The following is a 27,844-nucleotide window of genomic DNA, read 5'->3' as shown; positions in this document are numbered from 1 at the left end:
AGAGAGAGATTGCTGGACATAAAAGTAGCAGCGAAAACAGAAGTTTGTAACCAAAGAAACAACAAAGAAGGGGAAAAGAAAAGATGAAAGATTCCTCAGGTGAAGGCAATCTAAGAGAGAGAGAGTCTGAAGGATGAGATGGGGGAGGGGAAATTAGGATGGGGGACGGAGGATGAGATGGCCTGGGTTTGTTTTTGAATTTTGTTTGGTTACTTTTTCTAGATTTTTTAATTATTATTTTATATATTTTGATTTAAAAATTTTTAATTAAGTTTTAATTCCATGTGGTATCCACCTCACCTACTTAATTAGTTTAATAATTCATGTGTATGAAATTACAAAAACACTCCTGCCACGTCATTAAATTTAGCAAAGTTTTAGATGAAGTTGACAGCATGGGGCAAAGTGGGTCACCAAACTTCTGTCAAGGGATGAAAGTGGACCACTTTAATTTTGTGCGGGTAAAGTGAAATTTGACCGATGTTTTAAGGGGCACTACAGTAAATAAGCCTAAAAATAATATTGAATAGGTTAAAAACAAAAAGGAGAAAAAAAAAATAAAAACAAAAAACTATAGGTTAAAACCAAAAAATAAGCATACCTACGAAAACAACCCCTACATCTGATTTTCCCAATTTAGTCTTGTCTGCTGTCGCCTAAAACATGAAAAAAGAAGGCTTTCCTAATTATTGACTCATCAAAATCGTTCTTGTAACTATTAAGTTTATCGGAGATTCTCGGAAACAATTAGCAGCGAGAGAATCAAACTGCCTGTCCCTTCTAAAGAATCAAAGAAGCAGAGATGAGGAGAGGGCATTCTTCTGGGAATTACAGAAACCCATGTTTGACTATGCACCAGCCATGGGCTTCTTTGCTGGTTTATGGTATCAAGCGCATCGAAGGCCGGACATGGGCCGCTCCTATTAGAGGTTTGAACCTTAAAACCTCTTAATTCAGTTCAAACTTTCAACACCCGTTTGGTTTTAGTCGCATCATCTTTGCCGTGGAAGTATTAAGCTTTGAACTTTTGAGAATGTGGTCTATTTGCTAGCTGGGAAAGAGTGGAAAAGGAGAGGGTGTGAATATTGAGTGTTAGAAATATTTTATATATTGGGAACTGAACAAGTAGAAAACTTTAAGTAAGCTGCTAATTTTTTAGTTTGTAAGCATTTGATTTTGAGCAAAAGATTGGATTTTTTGGTTAACTCGCTGAATTGTCCGCTGAACGTTTAAACTACTTAGTGGGATATCAATCTTCTCTTTTTATTCTTTAAAAGGAAAAAGTTTAATGTAGGATTATCAAGCATTACTGTTGTTAAATTGGTTTTTTGCTCTTCAATTTGGATCTTTTTGTTTTTTTTGTTTTTTGTTTTGGGGTGCTCTTGTTATTATGATTATATTCATTGCCATTATAATTTTGAACTTTGAGATGAGCCTTTTTCTAAAGCCTTGAATTTGTATTTTGAAGGGCGCCTTTGGATTCATGCCGCTAGTAAGGTTCCTGATGAGGCTACAATCAAAGCAATGGAGGACTTCTACAGGGAAATTTATGCAGTGGATGGAATCGCTGATCTTAAATTTCCAGAGTATTATCCAGTTTCAAGACTTTTAGGTATTCCAAGTTTGGTACTTTTTGTGATGCACGTTCCTTGTGTGTGTGTGTGTGTGTGCACACAAATTTGGGGATGTTAAGATCAATCAGATAACTGGAAAGAAAGGATGAAAATACCCAAAGGCACCCTCACACGTCATGCTTATACCAACTGGATTTTGAGTCGGCTGGTTCAAGTTGTGTTGCTAACATATTTGCATGTGAATCAATTATTAAGCTCAGGAATACGTAGCCTTTTGGAAACTTTTGCAGCTAAAGTTTGAAGTCTCTTTATTCTAAGATGTTTTACTGAGGCTGGTTCTTTACTTCCCTTTTTTTGAGTGGTGGGGGGATGGCAAAATACTTCCATAGTAAAACTTCTGTTCTGTATAGCTTTTATGACGGTTGTTTTAAACGTTCTTTGTCGTGCTTTCCTAGGTGGGTTTCTCTTGTAGACATCTTGTGCTTTTGGTTTATGGACTCCATGTTTTGTTAATAATTCCATAATTCTATTATATAAAAATACTGAAGTTTCTTTGGATATTATGTTTCTCTTTCTTCGTCTATATCTCTCTCTCATGCACACAAATTTTGACATTCAGTTTCATCTTTGACATAGGGTGTGTTGAAGTGGTTGGATGTGTTAGACGTGAAGAACTAGCATGCTGGGAGATGGTACCTGAAGGGGTGGGCTACCTATTTACTTATGACCTTTTTATTTCATAATATAGCAAGGTGATGATTTCATGGGCTCCAAGACTGTGTTGATTAAGCTCTGACTGTTCATATGCAGGTGAGGCTGGAAGCACAAACTGATTTATGTTGGCTTTGCGAGCAGCCACAGGTATGTATTTTCACACTGGCCCATTTCTGGCTACTCCTGTGATTTGAAGAAGTAACCATTTTATATAATAAAGCTTTTGTTGATCTGATTAATGCAGAAATTGTTAATTCCGTTTGAGATGCGTGGGTACCAAGGTGTTTATAACTTGGAAAAGAAGGTGCATACTCTCTCTCTCTCTCTCTCTCTCTCTCTCTCTCTCACTGAGTATATTTTGTAGTGGATCTAACTTATTTATCTGTCTCAGATATATGAAGCTGCTATTAGAGGTCTTACCCCGGTTGAAGGTCCCCTTCCAGTAAAATTTTTACTTCCAAATCCACAAGATCCATTTTCGTTGAAACCAGGGTCTATCTCTGCAAATGTCCCAGAAACTAGAACTTCTGAACTGGAGAGATCTTCAAGTCTCACAGCGGCCATAGCTGGTGCACGAGCAGCAGCTACACAGTTCTCCAAGAAAGTTCAAGATTTTGAAACAACTCCCCAAACTAATACAGCACAATCTGTAAGGACACTTCCATTAAAGAGTGAATCTTTTGAAGAGGATACAACGCCATCTGCTAACTTAAGTGAGACCTCTAATAAGGGGGCATTAACATCAAATAACAAGGAGAAAATAAGTCCCATTAAGTATGAGGAAATCACCCGCCCCAGTCAACCTTCATCTGGAGGTTTGAGACCTCATCCTGGTGCACCTTCTAAGGTTTGCAGTTTTTTCTCTCAGTTTTGTAGTATACCTGAAACAAGTGCATGCACACTTTGATTCCATTATAAGAATTGTGTGTGAAGTCAATGTAGTTTAATATTTTATAAGGTCTAGTTTCATTTTAATTTGATTTTTATGCATGACTTTGACATGTCATACAAGCTGAAATATGACAATTTTGGGACATAAGTTTGTGTGCTATTTTGCTGCGGTACTGCATCAGTTGTGCTCTTTGATGCTCTACTGCAAGCTGATTTTGAGTCTATACTTGTAACTTAATTCCTTCTTCACCTTCCTTATGAACATATTTTCTTATTGCATAATTCCACTGCTTGCAGTACAATAATGTCCTTTGTTCTAGTTCATTCTGTTCCCCTGTTTCGGGAATTAAAAAATCAGATTTGAATTATTTTATTTGTGAAATCTGGTTTTGTATTTTGTGTTGCTGTATGTAGTATTTGATTTGAGGTTGGGTCATTTTAACCAAAAGGCATTACAAGGCTGCATAGAATATATCTGGTTGTGGAGTGAAGACAGAACTATAATAGAATTCTTACTTTGGTTTGTAAAACAATGCATCGGTAGGGCAGCATTTCACCTAGAGGGGAGCACATGAAGCGGAAGAGAGACCGTCCGCATGAGTAATGCAAACATTGGTGAGGATCCAATGCCCGAAAGCCCTCTTGGTTGAAAACAAAAGGCTCCTCAAAGTGGAAAATAGGCCTTTTCATCTGATATTTGTCAGCTGTGGGTTTATTAAGCGTTGGCTAGCTTTAGTCACCTAATTTGGATCCTATTTGATGTAACCTAATTTTGATGGTCAGGATGCAATAATAAACCTGGTAATAAGTGGTGCTTGTGATGCCATCTTCTTTCAATTGTTTTATTGTGCATATGTTGAAACTCTTGATGTACTACTGTCAATTAGTGGAGTGTAATAATAGCCATTTGTGAATTGCCTGACCTGAAGACTTTTGTCAATGAATTTTAGATTTTTGCTGCGGCGGTGAGAGCACTGAAGCTGTCATGAGATTCATATATTCTTGGAAGGTGGAACTCTGTTGCAAAATATGACCCTTTCGTTTGCAGCACCAAGCTGTTATGTCAAATTGGAATGCTTTTCTACACGGCCTGCATTTTATTGTATATGTAATATGTATACTGGGTAGATCTTGATGTTAGTTTAGGGGGATGGATGAGGTAGGTAACTGCATGATTGTCAAATTTGAAGTAAATGCAATATGTTCTTTTTTCTTCTTCTTGTGTTTGTGTTTTTCAAGTATTATTTATATCTAGTGGAGTGGGTGGATATTAATTGAATTGAAATGTGTATCTTCTGACGGACACGAGTTCACCACATGATACTTGTTTTATTTATATAAATCGAGCAGGAGCAAGCAGCAAACCCCATAGTCCATAGATACATATAAAGTAGATGATACATACTCCATTTGCAACAGAGCTCCATCCAAATGGGTGTTAGTGTTTCACATTTGTTGTTGGTGGTGGTGAGTTTATTAGTGTTGTTGATTAATGTGGGTGTGGGACTCCCAGTAGAAAGATCAGGTTTTAAAGAGAGGGTGAAGGCCTCTGATTCTGAAGCAGAAGCAGAAGCCAAAGCAACAGCAGCTTCTTCTATGATACCCAGTCGCTTTCGATCTCCGCCGCCGCCACCTCTGTTTAATCGTCCTCGTGGCCATTTCGCCTTAATACCTCCTCCTCCTCCGCCAGAGACGCCAATGTTGCCACCACTGCAGCCGTCTCCATCATCAAACTCATCAGCACCACCGCCGTCGCTGCCATTTCAGTCACCATCACTGCCATCACCACCACCCCCACCACCACCACCGTCACCATTGGCATCTCCATCACTACCACTACAGCTGTCACCACCATCGTCATAGATATATATATATATATATATATGTGGAGAGAGAGAGAGAGAGAGAGAGAGAGAGAGAGAGAGAGAGAGAGAGAGAGATAACTGAGCCACCTCGTATTCTTTCATCTTCCACATATTATCAAACAGAATATCTTACTTGAGGTTCCTTAATTGAACAAAATATGTGTTTCCTCTCTCAACTCAACTCTCAAACACTCAAATGTCAAACAAATTCAATGATGGTTGTAATTATAAAATTTACAGTTCGACTGGTGATTGATTAACAAAGTGGCAGCTTAGCTTCAGCCCTCACTCAAATTTTGGGTGAAAAATGGTTTGTCCGCAGCATTGATTGATTATGATGTGGATGTGGATGTGAGTGAGGCATATCATCTTCATTAATGCTTGCTATTCATCCTCATTCACTCTCCTCTCCTCTGGATCACTTCTTGTTACATATCATTAATTGGCTTAAATATTTCATCCACCCTAGTACCCTCCTTTTGCTATCGACATTAATATTTCCATCAGTTTCTTCGGCTCCCTTTATTCAATTTCAACCACAATTCTCACACGTGTGGCAACAAACCATACAAGCAGGTGGTGGAGATGAGATGAATATCTATGAGTTTGAAAGTATTTAATTAATATATATTGGAATAATGAGAGAATTATGTGGGCAATATCGACGTCATATGAAGGTGATATTGATATTGTATGCATACGTGATGCAATGCAATCTAATAAAACACGGATGATATTAATTAAGCAGATAATTAATAGATTATCCGATGAAATGTAACTCTCCTTTCCTTTTATTTAAGTAAGGAAAGGAAGTGTTGTTTCTATTTATTATTAGCTGTGCAATTTAAAATGTGAATATTGTTTGAATGTATCAAGTTGAATTATATTCTTTTCTATAAGAAAATATATAGGAGTTTACATGAGTGCTTTACAAGGAAATAGATACAGTAATCAAGTAGGATAATATATCCTAATTATACAAAGATTTGTCAACTAAATAAAATGGGAAAGTAAATCCCTTAATTAATTAAGGAAATAAATCTCCTTGATTAATTAGGAGACTCACGTCAACACTCCTCCTTAAGCTTGTGCATATATGTCACCAATGCCCAACTTGGTAAGTAAGTCATGAAATACTCTGCTACAAACAGCTTTTGTTAAGATATCTGTCAGTTGATCTTCTGATTTTACGAATGGTAGGCAGATGATCTTTTTCTCAATATTCTCTTTGATAAAATGTCTATCTAGTTCAACATGTTTGTTCGATCATGTTGAACTGGATTATAGGCAATGTCAATGACTGATTTGTTATCACACTGTAACTCCATTGGCTTTCCTGGCTTGAAACCCAATTCTGTCAATAGTCTTCTGATCCACAGTAGTTTACAAACTCCGTGAGTCATTCCTTGATACTCTGCTTCTGCACTAGACCGAGAAACAACATTTTGTTTTTTATTCTGCCAAGTGACTAGATTACCTCCCATGAAGGTCAAGTAACCTGAAGTAGAGCGTCTATCAGTAATGGAGCTAGCCCAATCAGCATTTGTATATCCAACAACTTCGAGATCTCTATTTTTTGAGAATATTTATCCTTTCCCAGGTGCTAACTTTAAATATCTTAAGATCCAATCAACTGCATTCCTATAGGACACACTGGGTGAATGCATAAACTGACTAACCACACTTACAACATATGCAATATTTGGTCTTGTGTAGGCTAAATATATCAACCTTCCAACAAGGCGTTGGTACTATTCCTTATTGGTTAGTTCTTGATCCATGCCTTCACATAACTTGTGATTCATCTCGATGGGTGTATCAGCAAGTTTGCATTCAAGCATTCCTATTTCAGTGAGCAGATCTAATATATACTTCCTTTGAGACAGAAATATACCAGTTGTGGACCTGGCTACTTCAATTTCTAGAAAGTATTTCAGATCACTTAAATCCTTCATCTCAAATTTCTGAGACAAATATTTATGCAGTTTCAGTTGCTCTCCTATGTCGTTTCCAGTTACGATTATGTCATCCACATAAACAATCAATGCAGAATAAAGTGCGATATGCATTACTTTGTATATATCCAAAATTCTTCATGGATTTAGTGAATCTGCCAAACCATGCCCTAAGGGATTGCTTTAACCCATACAATGACTTTCTGAGCTTGCAAACTTGACTCTCCTTGTCACGAGCTAAGTTACAACTTGGTGGTAAGTCCATATATACTTCTTCTTCCAAGTATCTATGTAAGAATGTATTTTCTACATCAAACTGATGTTATGGCCAATTGAGATTTGCTGCTAGAGACAGAAGGACTCTGATAGTTTTAATCTTGGCTACTAGAGCAAAGGTCTCTTAGTAGTCTATCCCATATCTTTGTGTGTACCATTTCGCCACCAATCTAGCTTTATATCTTTCAATGGATCCATCTTCTTTGAGTTTCATAGTATAAATCCACCTACATTCCACAGTCTTCTTTCCATGAGGTAATGGCACGAGTTCCCATGTGCCATTCATCTGGAAAGCTCACATTTCTTCATTCATGGCTTCTTTCCATTTTGGGTCTTCCATTGCTTCAGTTACACTGTTGAGAACAGGTATGTCAGCAAACTGTTTCACAAAGTGTCGTGACTTTGATAATTTGCTGATGGATACATAATTGTTGATGAGATATTTTCCTTTGGCATTAAGATCTGCTTCGTAGTGTACTGGAGGTTTGCCACGGTTCTTCCATTTTGGAATCTGATATTCAGGCTCTGTGCCTTCTGAAATCAAATTATCATGGGATATTTCATTAATGTTATCAGTTTCAGGACAAGATGTTACCTGAATGACAGCCTTAGCAGATGATTGGTGTGGTACTGAAGCTGAAGAAGTCTCCAGAGTGGGCAAAATCTCATTAGTTTCCTCCTCCTGAGTTGGACAGCAAGGAGACCACAGATCAAGCTGAGGCTGGTTTTCGGGTAGAGAAGTTTTTTGGCAGAGTCATAAGCGACCGGTCGTTATCAGGCCGTGACTGGTAGTTATCAGGTAGAGTTATTGGCGGCCGGTCGTTTTCAGGCTTGGACGATTCTGGAGGAAAAAAATCAAAAATTTGAGAAGTGTTGGTGTCGCAATGCTCTTTATGTGCAGCTGAAAAATATATGTCGTTTTCCCGGAACACAACATCCATAGAAGTATGGACTTTCTGACTAGAAGTATGATAACACAGGTATCCTTTCTGATGAGGTGCATACCCAATGAAAACACACTTTTTGGCTATGAGATCCAATTTGCTTCGTTAGTGATCATGTAAGTGGACAAATATAACACATCCAAAAATCCAGGGTTCCAAGTTTGGGGTGGGAGGTGTTTGGATATGGTGGTGAAGTGTTTGAAGTGGTGTTTGAAAATTTAGGATACTAGAGGGAATCCGATTGATAATGTATGTTGCAGAGACGACGGTTTCGCCCTAAAATGATTGTGGCATATTGGCACTAAAGAAAGAGGCACGAACGACTTCAAATAAGTGTATGTTCTTTCTTTTAAACCACCCCATTCTGTTGGGGAGTGTAAGGGCATGAACTTTGATGTATGATGCCATGATCTTGTAAGAACTGGTTAATATCATAGTTAAGAAATTCTCCGCTATTTTTTAATAAATAGTATAGCCGATCAGCTATACTCTTTATATATATATATATATTGTGATCCCTTTTTTCTTTTAAATTTTTTTCCCTGATTTTCGTTTATCGATAAGAGTAGTTTAGAGCATTATCTATTACTATCAGGGCATTACCCTAAACCCACTTGGCTACACTAAGTTCTTTTTTGAATTTTTATTTTTAGTTTTGTATTGGGAATGAAAACGAAATTGAATAAAATATTTCATAATAAGTGTAAAAACATATAAAATAAAAATAAAAGAGATGTAGTCCTTCAATAGGCAAGGAAGGAAGAAATATCAACATCTTTTATATTGCAAAAGTCTCATGAAAGGTTTGCTTGCAAAGTTTCTTTTATATTGGCATTATTATTATATTACAAGAGGTATGATCAAGTTTGAATTCACTTGTTGTGAACATTTTCTCGTTGGAATATATAATGAATAATTTAATTAAAAAAATGCAACTCGAAATAAACAGGACAGGAGTTCTTGGTCTTTTTCTTGCCGTCTAAATATTTTACTTGAAAAGCATTGGGGATGTGGGTTTTGTTGTCTATAATCCAATCCATATACATATGAGGATGGGGTTTAGTCAATGATCATAAAATATTAATTTTCCCTTCTGCTCATCACACAAGTAGAAGTAGAAGTAGGGATGGGGTTTTGTCTGTAATCCATTCGTGTAGAGTTTGATTATGATTTATGATTTACAAAGCACAACAAAATCAACATAAACAATCCATCCTAAATCTTCATAACTATATTCAATAAGATGAAAAATAAATAATAAAAAACTTTTCTAGGCGGCAGTTGGGTCTCCTCTTGACTTGTATCTTTGAAAGGACCAAGTTGACATAGTCAATGAAATCTTATTCAACAATATATAATTTTTTATTTTCCTTAATTTCTGGATGCTAGACCTTCATATATATATTTTAAAATTTTGTCTGTGTGGGAGAGAAACTCCAAAGAGTATAGTCAGCAAGTCATGACTATTGCACCTAATAAAGGTGAAAGTTTTTCATACTATATACATTGCCATCACCAGACAAAATGGATACATATGGATTTATATATATATATATTTGAAGCATTACAAAGAAAGAACTCAAACCATAATTAAGTAGCTCAAGTGACTCTGTGTGTGTGAACTGTGAACTAACAATGGCTCCTTGTCGCTTGTTTTTGATAATATTGCCAATTGTTGGCTTACTGTGTCTCTCACAAAATAGTCAAATGGCCAAAAGCTACGTTGCAATGCCACAAGCGTTACATGATGATATCCATGATGCAGGTAATACGGTGCTTCAAGTTGCAAACGCAGCTGGTTTCTCTGTGAACTTAGGAGGCCGAAGAATTGGAAGTGCTCCACCTTCTCCCAGACGCTCTAATCCCGTCCATATGGTAGCCCCTGCCCCACCTGAAAAGCCCCGTGTTAGGCTTTTGCAGCGACCACCACCATGCAAGCCCTCAGCTTCTTCTATACCATGATTTTTATATAAGTATATGCAGTTTTTGGTGCTGTAGATGCAGAGATGAAACGAATAAGTCTTACACACGAACTGATCAATTTTTGTCTAGGCAGTGGTCAATGTCTCTCATCTGTTTGCTTCATTTCAGTTCAGTGTAACTTTTTATCTTTAGAAGTTGTTAATTTGATATTCTTGAATCTTGCGTTGTGTGACAAACCATTAATTTTACCCAATGGGATTGGTTGACTGGAGGCAAAGAAGTCCAAAAGGACTAGAAAGCCCACCAGAAAAGGGCCAGAAACAATAAGAGGGGCAAAAGCACTTGGATATATAAAACCTTAATGTTGCCAATACGACTTTCACAACTTGTTTTCACATTGCTTGGCTTTAGTGTTTTTTATATATAAGTATAGTCTAGGTGTTATTCTGTATATATCTATTAGTTTTATTATCATATATGAATTTTTGGATTCATAATATATACACATTTATATTAAAAACCAAACAGTAACGAGAAAACACAACGAACGCGATTTCGACATTAATTTATGCAAATCGAAAGAAGAATAAATTGCATATCTTAGTGACTTTCCTGCTATTTCCATAAAGTTAAAACTACATATGAAGAAATCATCATAAAAAAAGAAGAAGGTAGCCCTAGCCTATATATCATCAAATCAAATGCATGAATATAATGTTGTTGCTTTGCCCACTTGCTGCTTGCCGACAATAACAACGCCTTTCCGCCTCATATACAAATTACAAAACAAGCACTGTCTCCCTCAACTGAGATTGATGCATGTCACTGTTTCGCATGGCGTGCTAAATTTAATGCTATACATCTATATATCTCGCATCACATAGTTAATGGCTTTTGAATTAACATTATTTCCTTTATTTTATATATACTTCAGAGAGGATCCAATAAAGAAAGGATCAAAAGATCCTCATCCATCCAATCATGCATTCAATTTAGTGACTCGATCAAGTTATTATTGTTTTTCGGTTTCGACCATATATTATTAGTATTTTTATTAAATATATTGATAGAAGATGTTTTGGCATAACTTGTATTCTCATTTGACTCTTAAACAGGAAAAATAAGTTTATGGGTCTAATTCATTGGAAAATGATTTTAACTTGCATATTAATGGTTTTAAGTTTGAATTCCTATGACATCAAAAAACAAAAAAGAGAAACAGAAAGAAGATGAAGAAGAAGAATGCATAATGTGGTTTTCTGTAATATATGATCTCTTATTTTATATTATTATTTGTGAGATAAATTCTTTAGGTAGCTGAAATTGGTTGTGACAGCAGCCTTTTCAAATGTAAACTCTAGTAACTGTTTGAACGGTCATAATCAAGGTCCAACAGCACTCTTATCTTTTCTTCTTCTTCTTTTTCTTCTTTTTTTCACTACTTTGAATCTATTAATCAATTATTAATATAGACTAAAATAATTAGCAAAGAACTGTACACCAACTACTCTTTCTCTTTGTCATAGTTGACTAATTAAAAGCTACTTACTCATCAATTATCTTGAAATTTATACAAGGAAAGAAACAAAGGTGAATAACATTTATCTAAGAAAAAACTAAGAATCACCTAGTGGCCGTCATCTCCACCTTCTCAATCCAACTTTACTTTCCCAAAAAAGAAAAAACAAGGTCCAAAAATGGCATGGCCGACACAAACGGACAATTTCTATGAGGACGGCTCGCAGCACTATTAGCTTGTAGCTAGGTCATCGCCGATATGCGGAGAAGCTCCTCCAAATAGTCTGCGCCTAAATCCTCCAACACCAACTGATCTTCATCATCATTCTTTTGATGATCTGATAATTTCTTCTTTTTGTTCATTGACGACTTCCTCTTGAGGGAGTGCCTTCTCTTCAAGGCCAACACCGGAGACGAACCCTCTTCGAATCCATACTCCATCTCCACAAGTGACTGATAAACGACGTCGGCTGGAAAGTTGAGGACAGCCAAAGACCCCCGCATGGCAAATGCTGCTTGGTCATAAGCCAAGGCTGCCTCCTCCGCCGTATCAAATGTCCCCAACCAAACTCTGACACCGTTTCGAGTGGAGTCTCTTATCTCCGCCGCGAACTTTCCCCAGGGCCGCCGCCGAACCCCTCTGTAGGAAATCTCTTGATCCTCTTCGGGAGTGGAATTAGAAGAATTCACCTCTTCGTGAATATCTTTGTTGGAATGAGTTATTGTCTCCGATGAGTTGTTGTGATCTCCTCCTGCGGGCGCCTCCGCAAGAACTCCATAGAGCAGCATTTCTTCGGAGTCGTTCTCATTGAACGGTAGCTGGGGCAAGGGTTGACTGTGATGGTGGTGATCAACAAAGTTGAACATGTCCCATGACCATGAGAGATGATGATGATGATCAGAAGAATAGTATTGATCTAGAGTTGAGTTGAAGGAAGAAGAAGATAAATCAAAGGAAAATTCAGAAATGGGGTTTTGGAAGAATGAAGAATCCATAGTTTGAATAATTTGGAAATTGAATTTTTGTTGTTGTAGGTGTCGTTTGAACAATTGGAATTGATATGGTAGTAGTGAGTGAGTGGTGTGTGTGGTTTGGGGTGATGGAAAATATTACGAACGCATTAGGCGTTTATATAGGGGAAGGAGGGAGGGAAGGCCCCACCCCATGGGTTTGAAGTATAATAATAAATAAATGAAAATAATGGCGAAAAGGAAAGAAAGGGGGTTGAATTTGAAATGCGGGGCCAAGTATCCACGTGAGTCAAAGACACACATGGCGGCCATCTTAGGTAAGAATTCAATTTTTTTTAGATGTTCCTTTTGGTATAGTGAGAATTCAATATTATTTTATGACATCAGCTTGATGATTTCATTGTGCGTTGCGCTTACTATTATTATTATTGTTGTTATTATGAGGAGGAGGGCTGAGTTGAGTTGAGGGTTTTCGTGGCAATGGATGAGCCTCCTTCTCCACTTGCAAGTTGCAAGTTTCTACACCTCCCACCCCAACCCCAAGTTTAAGCAAGTTTATTAATTTCAATACCGGACCGGATTGCTCACAATTTTTGTTGTGTCGTCTTTGTCATACTCACATACATGATACATCCAATTCCATCAATTGGTGACCTAACTTAAATTAAACTAATTTTAAGTCATATTAACTTACTAGGTCATCGTGTGTTTATAGTAATTTGCTCGAAATGCAATTGTATGTTTGAAATATTAAGTTTTGGATAGGTTGGTTATAATTTTGACAAAATATAATGTGAATCAAGTTTAGACAACGTCATCGCATTTGAGAAGAAGGGGGGGGGGGGGGGGGGGGGGGGCATTATTAATTAATGCAAAAAAATAACGAGATTGTATCGACTGCAGTCCGTTTCAAACCAAACCTTCTTTGTTCATGGGAATATATATGTCTTAGCTCCAAAGCATTTTTAGTCTCACATATAAAATTTAAAATAAAAAATAAAAAGCAAAAAGCCATCTCTCTGGACAATGGCGGAGCTAGTATAGCTTGTCTTTTAGGGGCTAGTACGGTAATTTTCAGGTTTTATAGTGTTATATTTCAATTGATATTGCAGCATGTGTTTAAAAGTTATTGACTTTTTCATAGAGCTTGGGGTTCACGTATGCATATATAATAATAATGCACGAGTGTCTCATCTTTTTGTGGACGGTAATGGAAGTAGTCCTAAATTCCTAATTCCTTTATCAAAATCGTGCATTCAGTCCAGTCAAAGTTCGTGCATGCTACAAACCCTTTTCAGAGGCTGTCTATTTTAATATTCTTATTTTATTAACACACAAGTGATAAGTAATTGTGGAGTCTGGAATTAGATGACCTAGACAAATGGAAAAGGTTTGCTTTGCATTGCATTATGTCTCAATCGATCCCTCAGCAGCAACAGCAACTCTGCGAGCTCCATGGCCCCATCTATTTTGGACCACCAGCCAATAACCATATTAATACTCATCATCTGTCCCTATCCAATTCAACAAGTTCCGATTTCTTATTCCCTTCAAACGGAAAAAATTAGGAAAAAGAGAAAAAAACATATATGTATAAATAGAAATTCTCTTATGCGGACGTACGGAGGTTGTTATCGTGCGAACGTTATGTATTTCTTTTCTCTTTGTTTACAATGACATATGCACGATAATAACGTGCGAACATCCGAATGAAAGAATAACTATATATATTATTTCAATTTGATGTATATTGGTAAATGGAAAGTGCATGAACCTGTATAAATCAAAATGGTTCAAGTTGGTACCCTTGTGTCTTTCACATTATTGGTTATTCATTTTTAGTGACAAGATGTTAATTTTTGTGGTGAAGACAAGACCCCAGTTTCCCAGTGCATCATTAAGATTAACAAGGCAATGGATGGATGAATGAATGGTTTCCAAATGGTCAATTTATTCATATAATTGTTTTCCTTCAGCGGACGACAAAATAAAAGTCCCATCTATATCATTAGCTCAAGTCTTTGGTACATTTCCGTCGCGGGCATATATAGTGAAACATCACATAATATAAAATTAGTCATTATTATAAAATAAAACTCACATAATGCTTATTTGAATTCTCCGGAAATGTTAGAGAAGAACGCAAAAGATTTTCTTTCGATCGCGAGCTTTTTGCTGTTTCACACCTATAATTATTTAATTTAAAATAAAGTAAATATATTCTGGTTAGTTTCCGTTAATAATGATTAATAATGGGTAAGACAGCCTTTGACGAGGCATTATAATTGATAAACCGACAGACAGTGAGTGAGTGAGTGAGAGTGATTATTGATTAGCCGTCGTGCATGTGGATGTTTTTATACATGACTCGCTCCAAAGAGTTTCTTGTAGATGATCTAATCAAGTTGCATGTGGTACATTGTTGAAAATAAAAACCGTCATGAAATAGAGCATGTGGTGCATTGTATGAAGCCAAGGGCCAATCAAGTGTCATTTTCAATAATAAAAGAGAAGAAGATTGAACAAGTAATTTATAATACCAGAAAGAAAAGAAAAGAAAAAAGTCCATTACTTTTATATACGTAAATCAATGTTTGAATCTTATTTGACTCATGAATTACAACAAACATATATTAGTGGCTGTGTGTTTCAAAAGCTGGTCAGGCTAATATATTATATAATCACTCTCGCTGCCTTTCAGCTTTGTTATTATGATTGTCTCTGTCGAATTAAATGCATCCTTAGAGCAACTCCACCCGTTTGCCCTTAGCCATGGCAAGGGTGGAGCTAGGACAAGCACTATTCACGTGAATAGTGCTTGTCCTTGCAAATAGTAAATTGTGTCTCCACCCGTTGCCCTAGCTAAGGGCAATTACTATTCATTTTTTTGTTTTTTTCACAAATGTTTTAATAAAAATAATTAATTTAGATAATATTTTTGGATAATATTTTTGGGTTCGTACATATCAATATTTATTATAAAATTCATATCTCAATCGGAAATTTTTTTGGTATTTATAGAAAAAAAAAGAGTATTTTTTTGGTATTTTTTTTAAAAAAAATTCAATTTTTTTCATTTTTTTATTGCACAAAAATTGGCTGCCGTTGGATTGGAGAAAAAAAATCTGATCGGAGAGCTCAGAGTGCGACACGTGGACTTTTAGTAGTACTGTAGCGGATACTGTAGCACTGCGCGGCACTGTAGCGGGGCACTGTAGCGATAATGTAGCTGCTGACGTCAGCAACCGAGTTTTGGACCTGGGGCTGGTTTGGCCTTCGGGCTGGCCCGAGTTGGTGGGTCCCACACCAAACTCGGGCTTGGGCTGCACGCTGGAGGGACTTTTTTTTTTTTTTTTTCTGCCCTTGCCTCGGGCTGGGCTCCCTCGCTGGAGCTGGCCTTAGAGGGTGGTCAATCAAACTTCCAGAAGCATTTGACAATTTCAAACTCTCACATGAATATTTGGTCAAAAGTCTCACAGCGGCGGTGACGTAAGTCATTTGGTTGCTAAGAATGGAAGAATCGAAATACTAATTAATGCTATCTCACATATGAAATTAGTGCTCTCTTGTTTTTGGGTCTGAAATTAGTGCTCTAAACAGGAAAAATCCACACTCGCGACTCACTCACGACTCAGCAAAAATAATCATAAAAGAAAGGGTTCATGAATGGGCTGATTTCTTCTAAACATATGCGCAGCTAGCAGTCTTTTCAAATTGGGCTGCATTCTGTGCGCAGCTGGCCACTTTCATTTGGGCTGATGAAGTTGATATGGGCCATACCCAACCAGATGCTAGGAACAAACTTACTGGTGAAGCCCATTGCTTTCTTTCTTTGCTAAACAAAATCTCAGCTCAATTCAACATACTTTGTTTTTGCTCCATAACTGAAGAAGCATCATCATCAGCAGATAAGGGACAAAGCCTCCTTCTTCCTTCCCTGCCTCTCACTCCAGATTGGCAACTTCAAAAAACCTACCATGCTTTCTGTAACAGCAAATACTCTCAAACCCTTCTTATCTTTCAACCCCAACACCAACACCAACACCAATCTCTTATTATTCTCCACTTCCTTCCTTAACCCACACCCACCACCCCTCCTCTATCCTAAACCTTCTTCTCTAAAGCCCATCTCTGCCACTCTAACTCCCTCCTCAAGCTCCCAACAGCAGCAAGTGTACCAGCCATTCCGCCCACCCCCATCTCCAGTCCCCGCCAAGTTCCGCTCTCTAGACGCCAATGGCCGCCTCGAAATCCTCTCAAATCGCCTCGGCCTCTGGTACGAATTCGCCCCTCTAATCCCGTCCTTACTCCAAGAAGGCTTCACGCCTCCCACCATCGAAGAGGTTACTGGGATTTCCGGTGTTGAGCAGAACCGCCTGGTGGTTGCGGCTCAGGTAAGAGACTCTTTAGTCCAATCCAAGACTGACCCCAAAATTCTTGCGGAATTTGACACCGGGGGTTCCGAGTTGTTGTATGAAATTCGGCTCCTGAGTGTCCAGCAGCGTGCTGCTGCAGCCCGTTACATAATTGAGAACAAGCTTGATGTTAAGGGCACCCAGGACCTGGCCCGTTCTATGAAGGACTTTCCTCGCAGGCGAGGAGATAAAGGGTGGGAGAGCTTTGATTATGCTCACCCTGGAGATTGTCTAGGCTTTATTTATTATAGGCAGGCTAGGGAGCACAAGAACCCCTCTGAACCCAGAACTGCTGCTTTAGAGCAAGCTCTGAAAGTTGCAGGGACTGATAAGGCCAAAAAAATAATTTTGACAGATTTGGAGGGGGAGACTGATGAGAAAGAAGGGAGAGAAGGGGATGTTATAGATGTGGTTCGGGTTCCAGTTGTGAGATTGAAGTTTGGGGAGGTGGCAGAGTCCAGTAAAGTTGTGATTTTGCCGGTTTGTAGGGCAGATGAGAAGGATAAGGAGGTATTGGAGGCACCGTGGGAATGTAGTAGTGAGGGAGAGTTTGGTGTGGTGGTGGCAGAGAAGGGGTGGAAGAGGTGGGTGGTGTTGCCGGGATGGGAGCCGGTGGTAGGTTTAGGAAAGGGGGGAGTGGTGGTGTCGTTTAGTGACGCGAGGGTTTTGCCTTGGAAGGTGAATAGATGGTACAAGGAGGAGCCTATACTGTTGGTGGCTGATAGGAGCAAGAAGGAGGTGGCAGCTGATGATGGATTTTATTTGGCAGCAGTTGAGGGTGGGGGTTTGGGGTTTAAGGTTGTGAGGGGATCAGCATTGAAGGAAACTGGCGTGAAGGAAAGTTTAGGGACTGTGGTGATGATAGTGAGGCCACCAAGAGATGAAACAGACGATCAATTGAGCGAAGAGGATTGGGAGTAAAAGTAGAAAGAGTATGATCATTGTATTGTATGTCACTCTTTGTTACGATTGAGATTTATACAACTCATAAAAAATTCCAGTAATGTTGGAAACTTGAGATGGGGTTTTGTTAGATGCCCCTCTACAAGGGTTTTTACCTATCCTTTCTTCCCTTGGCCTTGATGGCCCTTGTGTAATAGGCATGTTGTTGTAATTTTCAGATTTATTCTTTCACAGATAAAACGATCTATGATTTAACTAGACATGTTAATCTTTCAAATTTGTGCACATGAAGTGTGAATGTTACTACATGATGCACTTGAAATAAAAGTTCTATTTCCCCACACATTGATGATGAAGTTCCTTGATTTGTACAAGCACTCTTTGTTTCTGCACATCTATCTTCAAATTAAATGATACCATGGATATTTGAAGTAATTAAAGCTGCTATGAGATAGCCTCATTTGATTATACTTTCTGGAAGACAAGAGAAGAGAACCACCCATTACAAGTTTCGAACACACAAGTCTACTTAGCAGGCTTGGAAGAACACTCTGAACTGGGAAACCAGCTTTATTCTACAAGTCCTTACATGGCTGAACTTATTTAATAGATACTAGGCACAAGAACGTTTAAAACAGTTCCGAGGGACAGAACAAGTCCTTATCTGCAACCTGAAGCTTCTCATCCCTCCTTGCAGATCCAGTTCCGAGGGACAGAACAAGGAGCTTACTGCTATCAATGTTCTTCAAGCAATGTGCCACATTTTTTATTTTGAGACATCTCCCTAGCAGCCTCAATGATTGCCAGCAAAGTCTGCAAAAATAGATATTTTTTTGATTTGTTACGAGTATGAACCAGTTTTATCAAATCAATTAGTTAAATTCTACGAGTGCACCGGATTGTTGGCTGCAACAGCATTGTCGATGAGGTTAAATTTTCTTGGGACTCCATTGGAAAATAGTGAGGGAAATAGTATGGTGCTGCTGATGCGGCAATGCAGACATCTACTAGCAGAACATCATCCTTTGATGGATCGTGTTTTGCCTGCATGAATACACAGAAAGTTAATGAATGACTTAACGAACTTAATTATATTATTAACTAGTTCAAATATTAAATAATGTATGTACCTTCAAGGTGGAGAAGATGACTGGTTGGAGAAACTTGATGTCATAAGAGGGAATGATAACATTGGTTAGTCTCATGAAGCCGTGTTTTTCCCATTACCTTCTGGATTATGTTCTTCAATTCATATTTTCTGCATGACATAGAGCACAATTAGTTTTCTCATTTCAAGAAAAAAGAAAACATGAATCAATTAGTGCATTTCATAAAGAAAGCAGTTAATCAAATGTAAGTAGGAAGTAGCTACAATATCTCTCACCAGCAGCAGCTGCCATTGTTTCTTGTCTGAAAAGGCTAGTGAGCAATTGGGAGTATATGATATCTAGGTTGGGTTGGGTATTCAGTCTCCCCTTTATATATGCAATCCTTTGACAATGTGACAAGCCGACTGAGAGTGTTGCAATTGACAAACATCTGCTATATCTAGCTAATAATTCCATTGCTTTGCTTATGTAAACAAAGTAGCGGCACCTCTTGGCGCTTGGTGCAATTTGATCAGAATGTAAAAAAAGGAACTCAGTTTGTGTTTATAAACCATGTGATATGCGCACGTTGCTCACCACCGTCGTCACCATTTTCATGCTGTTTTTCTTTATAAATTTGTTTGTGTTTTTTCGAAGCACATAGAACTAGCCCTGGGCAATCCCACTCTTCTCTTCTCACATTCGTAGCTTTTGGTACCCGGTTGCTGTAAGTAATGCATCCAAGTTGAGCCAGGAATTGAACCGAAGAAAATAATTTCTTAACACATTGTTATTTATTTGTCATGCCTCGCCAATCCCATTTCCATAAATAAGGACCAGAAATTCCACACAAAGATAGACATAAAGAGGATCCAAACTAAATAAACATATCATATTCAAGTTTTATTTGCTTTACAATAGCCTCCTAAACTGAACTAATAATATCAGCAAAGCTATGATGTCAACTGTTCAAACATCAATTCTCATCTTTTATCTGACCGCAATATTCAATAACAACAGGTTGAGAAGTTGTCCCACTATCTGAACCCACTTTCTCCATCTCTTTAACGACAGTATAGCCATCTACAACTTTTCCAAACACGACATGCTTTCCATCGAGCCAAGGGGTCTTGTCAGTGCAAATGAAGAACTGGGAACCGTTAGTGTTTGGTCCAGCATTGGCCATGGACAAAATTCCAGGCCCTGTATGCTTCAACTTGAAGTTTTCATCTGCAAATTTCGTGCCATAAATCGACTCTCCTCCGGTCCCATTACCTCTTGTGAAATCTCCACCCTGACACATGAAATTCGGGATGATGCGATGAAATGTAGAGCCCTTAAAGTGCAGTGGCTTCCCTGCTGCTCCAATCCCCTTATCTCCAGTGCAAAGAGCCCGAAAATTTTCAGCAGTTTTCGGCGTCACATCAGAAAATAATTCCATTACAACTCGGCCCGCCTTCATCTTTCCAATCAATATGTCAAAGAAAACTTTCGGGTTCTTCATGTTTTCTTTTATGAGAACCTGCATAAAATAAAAATGTCAGAAAAACTCCACACTCTGGGGACACCAAACAAGCAGCTCCAGTCTCAACCACATTAAAACAAAATATATTTGATCATATCAATTAACATCAGAAACAACTCTGAAAGAGTATACTTTTCACATATTTTACTTGATCCGATAACGCAATCGGGGCAGCTTTTTTCCAAATTCTCACATTTCGAATAATAAAAAACCTATATTATTTATAAACTTACATTCATATCAAATACACAAACTTTCAAGAGAAAAACAGGGAAACCAGTAAAAATGAGACAAGTCCATCAAACAACACAAAAATTAATAACAACAGCAATGTCTTCGTTCTTCCAAACAATCCTCGAGCAAAATATCAAGAGAATACTCGGAAAAGAAGAACGATTTATAATTTTGCACAGATTTTGAGCGCATGGGCATTCATATAGCACCCATAAGCCTTCGATATGTGCTTTTCTCAATTTACTGTTTTTCTTCAGAAATAGACTACTGGGATGCAATGGCATTACAGAGAGAACAATACGAAGTAGTAACTTGAATAGAGAAAAAATGAAGGGAGTTGGGACAGAGAAACTGCGTACCTGCAGATGAGATTTCACTTGGAGACGGAAGTGAAGATGAGATGAGTGTCTAGGGTTTTAGATTGTGTTTATATAGGCGCAAGGGGATGGGGTTTAGGGTTTTGGATTAAAATGGTAACTATTTTGCAAGACCATCCTTGTTTTCTTGGATATTCTCTAAATTGCCACATATTTCTTTTGTTATTAAAATTATGCACAAGAGGCGGAGTGATGGCCCTGTGGTTCAGATAAGCATGCAAGTCCGCATTCTATGCTGCAAAATGGACCAAATAATGGTCACCACCAAACCTCATCTCCTATCACCTTCCCTCCTTCCTCCCTCCAGATTCAAAATCAACCAAATCCCTATAAAAAACCCAAACTCAGACCCATATAAGCACCAAACAACCACTTCTTTCACACCACATGAACACCCCAACTTTGAACAGACCCAGCAAATCCATGCCCACTTGATCAAAACCCAATTTGATCACACCATTCAAATTCCTCTTAGGCACCTCCAAACCCACTTGAGCCCTGCTGCCCAGTACAACTTCTTAATAACTTCTTACATTAAGAACAACTGCCCCAAAATTGCACTCAAATTATATGCTCAAATGCGTAGAATGGACACCCAAGTTGACAGTTTCACCATCCCCTCAGTCCTCAAAGCTTGCGGTCAATCCTCTTTGGCTGTTTTAGGAAAAGAGACGCACGGTTTTGCATTAAAGAATGGATTGGATAGTGATGTTTTCGTTAGCAATGCGTTGATCCAAATGTATAGTGAATGCGGGAACGTGGTATTTGCTCGCTTATTGTTTGATCAAATGGCTGATAGAGATGTTGTTTCTTGGAGTACCATGATTAGGAGCTATGTTAGAAACAGATTGTTTCGTGAGGCATTGGAACTTATCAAGGAAATGCATTGTATGCTAGTAAAGCCTAGTGAGATTGCCATGGTTAGCATGGTTAATCTCTTTGCAGACGTTGCAGATATAGAAATGGGGAAAGCGATGCACGCTTATGTTGTAAGGAATAGTACTAATGAGAAACTGGGAGTTTCCATATCTACTGCTTTAATAGACATGTATGTAAAGTGTGGAAATTTAGCGTATGCGAGGAGGGTCTTTGATGGGTTAGCTCAGAAGAACATTGTTTCGTGGACCGCCATGATCGCAGGATACATACATTGCAGAAATTTACAAGAGGGAGCAAAATTTTTCAACAGAATGCTGGTGGAAAGAAATTATCCGAATGAGATTACGATGTTGAGTTTGGTTATCGAGTCTGGGTCTGTAGGTGCTCTGGAATTGGGCAAGTGGTTGCATGCCTATATTTTGAGAAACGGGTTTATCATGTCTTTGGCATTGGCCACTGCTTTGGTTGACATGTATGGAAAATGCAAGGAAATCACATATGCAAGGGCTCTTTTTGATAGCGTAGATAACAAAGATGTCATGATTTGGAGTGCCTTGATCTCAGCTTATGCACATTCCAATTGCACTAATCAGGCTTCAGACCTCTTTGCTCAGATGAAGGATAGTGGAGTAAGACCAAATCAAGTAACCATGGTTAGCCTCATTTCATTATGTGCAGAAGTTGGAGCCCTTGACTTGGGCAAGTGGGTTCATTCTTACATAAACCAGCAACGGATGGAAGTTGATGTCATATTAAGAACAGCACTAGTGGACATGTATGCGAAGTGTGGGGACATAGATATGGCTCTGAGGCTATTCAGTGAAGCCTCAAATCGAGATAGTTGCATGTGGAATGCAATGATGACTGGCTTTGCTATGCATGGTTGTGGAAAACAAGCTTTGGAACTCTTTGAGCAAATGGACAGACAAGGTGTTGAGCCTAATGACATCACATTCATAGGAGTTCTCCATGCTTGTAGTCATGCTGGATTGGTGGCAGACGGAAAGTGGCTTTTTGAGAAAATGGTTCATGTCTATGGCTTGGCTCCTAAGGTTGAGCACTATGGATGCATGGTGGATTTGTTAGGTCGAGCTGGGAACCTTGATGAGGCTCATAAATTGATCAAAAGCATGCCTATGCAGCCCAACACAATTGTATGGGGTGCCCTGCTTGCTGCGTGCAAAATTCACAAGAATCCCAACTTGGCTGAAGTGGCAGCAAGAGAGCTTCTTGAGTTGGAACCTCAAAACTGCGGTTACAACATTCTGATGTCAAACATCTATGCAGCATCAAACAGATGGAATGAAGTTGACGGGGTGAGAAAATATTTGAAAGATAGAGGAACCAAGAAAGAACCAGGACTGAGCTCAATTGAAGTAAACGGCTCAGTTCACGACTTCATAATGGGAGATAAGGCGCACCCTCAAACAAGAAAGATTTATGAAATGTTGGCTGAGATGACCAGGAAGCTGAAAGAGGCTGGTTACACTCCTAACACTTCTGTTGTGTTGCAGAACATTGATGAGGAAGAGAAAGAAACGGTGGTTAACTATCATAGTGAGAGACTGGCCACGGCATTCGGTCTTATCAGCACTGCTGCAGGTACGCCAATTCGGATTGTAAAGAATCTCCGAGTCTGTGAAGATTGTCACACAGCAACCAAGCTTTTATCAAAAATATATGGGAGGGTAATGATAGTAAGGGACCGTAACCGCTTTCACCATTTCAGAGATGGATATTGTTCTTGTGCTGATTATTGGTAGCAAACCGATAGTTATTTTGTAAAATGTAACATATATTCTAAATGTAATTAATTCATTCTTTGTATTGATGAGAAAACATTCTACACTGAAACAAATTCCAGATAAACAATTACAATTTGCTTCCCTTTCTTCCTTCTAAAGAATGATCAACATTCGTACCCAAAAAAAAGAGATACTATCAGCCAAGCCACATTTCAGTTTTACGATCCCCACTACCTCCAACAGAATGCCGAATGCTGATCTTCTCAGTAGCATATTTCTGCTGCAGCCACTCAAAAGCATTGACATCAAGTTTCCCAGTAACTGATTTCCCTTGTTTTCGTCGATTATGTTGCTCCCGAATCGAAGCCCAAAGTTTCTCAATGGCATTCCTTTGTTTAGACGTGAACCTTGCGATGTTATCAAAAGCATGCTTTGCTAATATGTCTATTACTGTTTGGCACCTGACAAGTAGAATCAAACAAAACATAAGTTCTAGCTATTAGATCATAAACCTGATAGAATGTGTTGAAATAATTGACATTTCAAAAGAACCTACCATGGCGTTTTATAACGACGAGCAGCTATCTCTAAACAAAGAACCAAGGCTTCTCTTTGTGACCGGAGGAATCTCTTGGTCTCCCCCTCCTCCTTCCTGATCTTGGTAATTCCATCTTTTTTCCCCTTTGTTTTATCATCTTTCTTCATCGGGGTGGGAGTTAAAAATGCATCAAGCCCAAATGGATCAGACTCTTTCTCATTATTTTCTTCAGCTGGCGCAGCTGAAACCATATCTTGCTCCATTTGATCATCTTGATCTGCTATCTTTGTTTCATCTTCCAGCACAGCTGCTTCCTCTCTGTCATTGTCCTCGGTTGCAACTGGCAGATTAGATATGGCTTCTTTTACTTGTGCAGCTGTTTTTGAAAACTTTGTAAAAGTTCACATAGAAAAAGCATGACAATGGAAAAAGAAGAAGGAAAGGAAAGAAAGGGAAAAAAAGAAAGAAAAAGGGAAGTCAGGCATGGTGAAGAAATCATAAAAACAAACAGTAGTTCCAAACCAAAATTCATCATTAGATATTACATGAAACAAAACGATTATTTATTATAGAAAACATATATTTTTATTAACTAAAATAAAGAATGAATTACAATAAAGTGACAGACAAGATATTTATCAAAGCTCAAGAAAAGAAACTAGAAAAAATACAAGAAATATATTAGCCATCATAAACAATTCGCAAGAAACCAGTCATCAATTGTTACGAGAAATTCAAAGAAAGGGGAAATACTGATGTGTGGATATAAACGTCTCATACATTAAACAATGGATAATTGGATAATTGGTTCAGAATGCATGTCAAAAATGGTCGCACGGTTCATGCTTCTCATTAAATCATATAAAAAGGAAGCTAGTCATTACATGATTCAGAAAGTATGATCACAAACTATGCCATAGAAAAGGGTTCTCACCTGGAAGCTGTCATCAGTAAATAATTCATTTGCCATCACTGCCCTGATTCTCCATGCAGTTAATTGATTCTTTTGCTTCTTATTGAGACACTAATAAATAAATAAAATTAGGAGATGTAAGTTGAGTATTAAAATACAAATTCATGAACCAGCAGTAACTTTACCCTGTACTATACATAGACTTATGATGTTACCTCAGAGGCATCTTTTGCGGCTGAGAACAGTGCATGGTAATCGGCTCGCAGAGAAGGATCCGTACAAGAAGTAGGTGATGCCATTGCGGCTTCTAGAACGGAAAAGAAGTAATCACCAGTTTCAGGCTTGACACTTCCCGCCTGAATCAGCTGGATGGCAAGCTTTGAAGCCTTACTAAACTTCGTAGGATTCTTTATATGTGATGCTATTTTCTGCATTGCCTCAATGACCTGCTTCTCTGAGGCATCTGTCGTGGTTTTAAACCTCAACTTCTTTTCAGTTACAGGGGCTGAAAAACAGTTCCAACACTTTTAGCTTCATTTTAAAAACATTTAAATTTCATACATACAAGTAGCATAAATGAAGAAATAAAGAGAATCTAAGGCCCGTTTGATAACCATTTCAATTTTAGTTTTTAGTTTTCAGTTTTTGTGCTATAGTATAGAGGAAAATGAGAGTGAGAATGGGAGTGAGGATGAGATTGAGAGAGAGGATGAGAGGGGAGGATGGGAGGGAGTAAAAAAAGTGAAAACAATTTCAAATAGATTTCAGTTTTCAGTTTTTGTTTTCACTTTTGTTACTCCTTCCTCCCATCCTCCCTTCTCATCTTCCCTCTCAATCCCATCTTCACTCTCATTCTCACTTCCATTCCCCCTCTTTTTCCTCTATACTCTAGCACAAAAAATGAAAACTAAAAACTAAAATTGAAATGGTTATCAAATGGGCCCTAAATATAATAAAATGTCAAGAAGACCCGGATTGGCAGCTAGAATTTGAACTGGAAACAAACTACATGAAACCAAATAACATAAACAATGCAAGTCCCAGAGAAAATGAGTTCAATTTTTCTTATTGGGGTTTCTCAGCATCGAAAACTAATGCAGGAGTAAAACCCTAAAAGCACTTTTTTGCAGCCCTTGGAAATATAATCAAGGAACAGAAGTAAAATAATGGGTTTTGAAGCTACCCCAATTACAAACAAAGGAGAAATGAAGAAAGAATTACCTTCTTCTGCGTTTGATTCAGAGGGTTTAGGCCGCTTGAGGGCGCTTTTGAGAATTGGTTTTGGGGGAGCAGGAGCAGGAGCAGGAGCGGCAGAAGAAGAAGAGTCGGTGTTAAAAGTAGCTGTTTTTCGTTTTTGTTGTGGTTTTAACGCTTCCTGCGGTGGTTTCCGTTCTTGAAGTTCAGAAGAAGAAGGAGGAGGGTTTGCAGAAGGTGGAGGGAGGCCTTCAAACAGGTCGTCAGCCATGTCTCTCTCCAACGAGTTCAGATTGACCAAACCAGCGCGCAAGTATAAACGACGATCCGACCCGATGGGTCTCAACCCGGTTCATATATTGTTCAAATCGGAGCCCTGTCTTATATTGGGCCTATTACAATGCAGTACTCAACCCACTGTGAATACATTTCATTGGGCCGGACACGATCAGTTCAGACTTATCCGCATTTAACCCAAGGCATAATTACTAATTTACCACTTGTTTGTTAAGCCACTGCTAAATTACTTGGCGCAGCAGTTACTATTTTTTTGTCCACCATGTTCATGTTTCATAAACTACAAGCTTAATTATAAGTAAATTATTATAATGTAATGATGAAATTCTTAAGATGTAAAATTTTTTGTTTAAAAAAAAAAAAAAAAAAAAACCAGTGTACTATGTATTCCAAGTCATTGTATGTATAGGCAAGGGCTACTTTTATGGTTTGAGTGTAAATCAATATCAAAATATGGTACCATACAATAATTTCTCGAGATTATATATAGGCACCCCTTCTAATCAAACTACATATATAATTTTAGAATTTAAGAAGAAGAAAAAAGAGGGAGCATGCAAAGATGGTGGAGTGGTGATGGGTTGAAATAACTTGAATAGGCTGAAGATTTACAAGAGAGAATATATCGAAGAATTAACTTCAACTAATTTCACGTTATGAAGATGATATAATGAAAAGATTGTGGGAGTAAAAGTCGAATGTTAATTGAACACTCCTACTCTCATTCCCTTTTTTCCCATGGACTAGCTCACCCCAAATTGACCCCCAAAAAGAAATTTGATCAGCCCCAGGAGAGAGATATTATATAATATTAGGGTTTAGACTTGGCGATCAGAAATATCAAGTTCGAATTTATGTGTGAAAAAACCCCCTCCTCTGTAGTTTAGATTATCTTTTGTACTAAAACATATGTATATATAAAATATTATTTGTATTATCAAACGACAACCTTCTCATTTCGCTTTTATAGTTGATAAACTAAAATATTGTAGAGGCAGCTTTTTGTTTTGAAATTATATGTTTTAGATATAGAATACAAGAAAAATGCTAAAAACTAGGAAATGCTGTAATTAGCCTGCATTAAGCATAGGAAAAGAACATGCT

General features: G+C 38.1%; 6 protein-coding genes across 10 annotated transcripts; 3 read left to right on the top strand and 3 right to left on the bottom strand.

Annotated features, from left to right (window-relative positions):
* Nucleotides 1–626: 626 nt before the first annotated feature.
* On the top strand, nt 627–4,399 carry LOC117629624. 5 transcript variants are annotated; one of them, XR_004586130.1, is made up of 8 exons: nt 627–929; nt 1,469–1,612; nt 2,211–2,278; nt 2,385–2,435; nt 2,533–2,592; nt 2,680–3,135; nt 3,729–3,794; nt 4,130–4,399. XR_004586130.1 is itself a non-coding variant. In XM_034362171.1 (8 exons), the coding sequence occupies exons 1-7, from the start codon at nt 803–805 to the stop codon at nt 3,781–3,783; spliced, it is 966 nt and encodes a 321-aa protein (XP_034218062.1). In that variant the 5' UTR covers nt 627–802; the 3' UTR covers nt 3,784–3,794; nt 4,130–4,399. The 5 variants fall into 5 exon arrangements, 3 of the variants coding, with proteins under 3 accessions (XP_034218062.1, XP_034218063.1, XP_034218064.1); XR_004586129.1 differs by having other exon boundaries at nt 3,724–3,980; XM_034362171.1 differs by having other exon boundaries at nt 3,724–3,794.
* A 7,405-nt stretch (nt 4,400–11,804) lies between these two features.
* LOC117629625 (ethylene-response factor C3-like) lies at nt 11,805–12,739 on the bottom strand. The gene has a single exon (XM_034362174.1). The coding sequence runs from the start codon at nt 12,654–12,656 to the stop codon at nt 11,904–11,906; it is 753 nt and encodes a 250-aa protein (XP_034218065.1). The 5' UTR covers nt 12,657–12,739; the 3' UTR covers nt 11,805–11,903.
* A 3,741-nt stretch (nt 12,740–16,480) lies between these two features.
* LOC117629623 (rubisco accumulation factor 1.1, chloroplastic) lies at nt 16,481–18,224 on the top strand. Its single transcript, XM_034362170.1, has one exon. It carries the CDS (start codon nt 16,610–16,612, stop codon nt 17,966–17,968), a length of 1,359 nt encoding a protein of 452 aa, XP_034218061.1. The 5' UTR covers nt 16,481–16,609; the 3' UTR covers nt 17,969–18,224.
* A 1,571-nt stretch (nt 18,225–19,795) lies between these two features.
* On the bottom strand, nt 19,796–21,302 carry LOC117629626 (peptidyl-prolyl cis-trans isomerase CYP19-3). The gene is made up of 2 exons (XM_034362175.1): nt 21,157–21,302; nt 19,796–20,560 (listed from the first exon to the last, which is right to left on the bottom strand). Exon 2 carries the CDS (start codon nt 20,540–20,542, stop codon nt 20,015–20,017), a length of 528 nt encoding a protein of 175 aa, XP_034218066.1. The 5' UTR covers nt 20,543–20,560; nt 21,157–21,302; the 3' UTR covers nt 19,796–20,014.
* A 126-nt stretch (nt 21,303–21,428) lies between these two features.
* LOC117632428 (pentatricopeptide repeat-containing protein At3g26782, mitochondrial-like) lies at nt 21,429–23,816 on the top strand. Its single transcript, XM_034365897.1, has one exon. The coding sequence runs from the start codon at nt 21,429–21,431 to the stop codon at nt 23,814–23,816; it is 2,388 nt and encodes a 795-aa protein (XP_034221788.1).
* Nucleotides 23,817–23,849: 33 nt separating this feature from the next.
* LOC117632429 lies at nt 23,850–26,716 on the bottom strand. The gene is made up of 5 exons (XM_034365898.1): nt 26,471–26,716; nt 25,465–25,754; nt 25,271–25,360; nt 24,355–24,725; nt 23,850–24,259 (listed from the first exon to the last, which is right to left on the bottom strand). The coding sequence occupies exons 1-5, from the start codon at nt 26,712–26,714 to the stop codon at nt 23,995–23,997; spliced, it is 1,260 nt and encodes a 419-aa protein (XP_034221789.1). The 5' UTR covers nt 26,715–26,716; the 3' UTR covers nt 23,850–23,994.
* Between the last annotated feature and the right edge of the window lie 1,128 nt (nt 26,717–27,844).

This window comes from Prunus dulcis, chromosome 6, assembly GCF_902201215.1.
Source record: "Prunus dulcis chromosome 6, ALMONDv2, whole genome shotgun sequence".
In the NCBI taxonomy this organism is placed as follows: domain Eukaryota; kingdom Viridiplantae; phylum Streptophyta; class Magnoliopsida; order Rosales; family Rosaceae; genus Prunus; species Prunus dulcis.
This window is presented reverse-complemented; position numbering and strand designations above follow the sequence as displayed.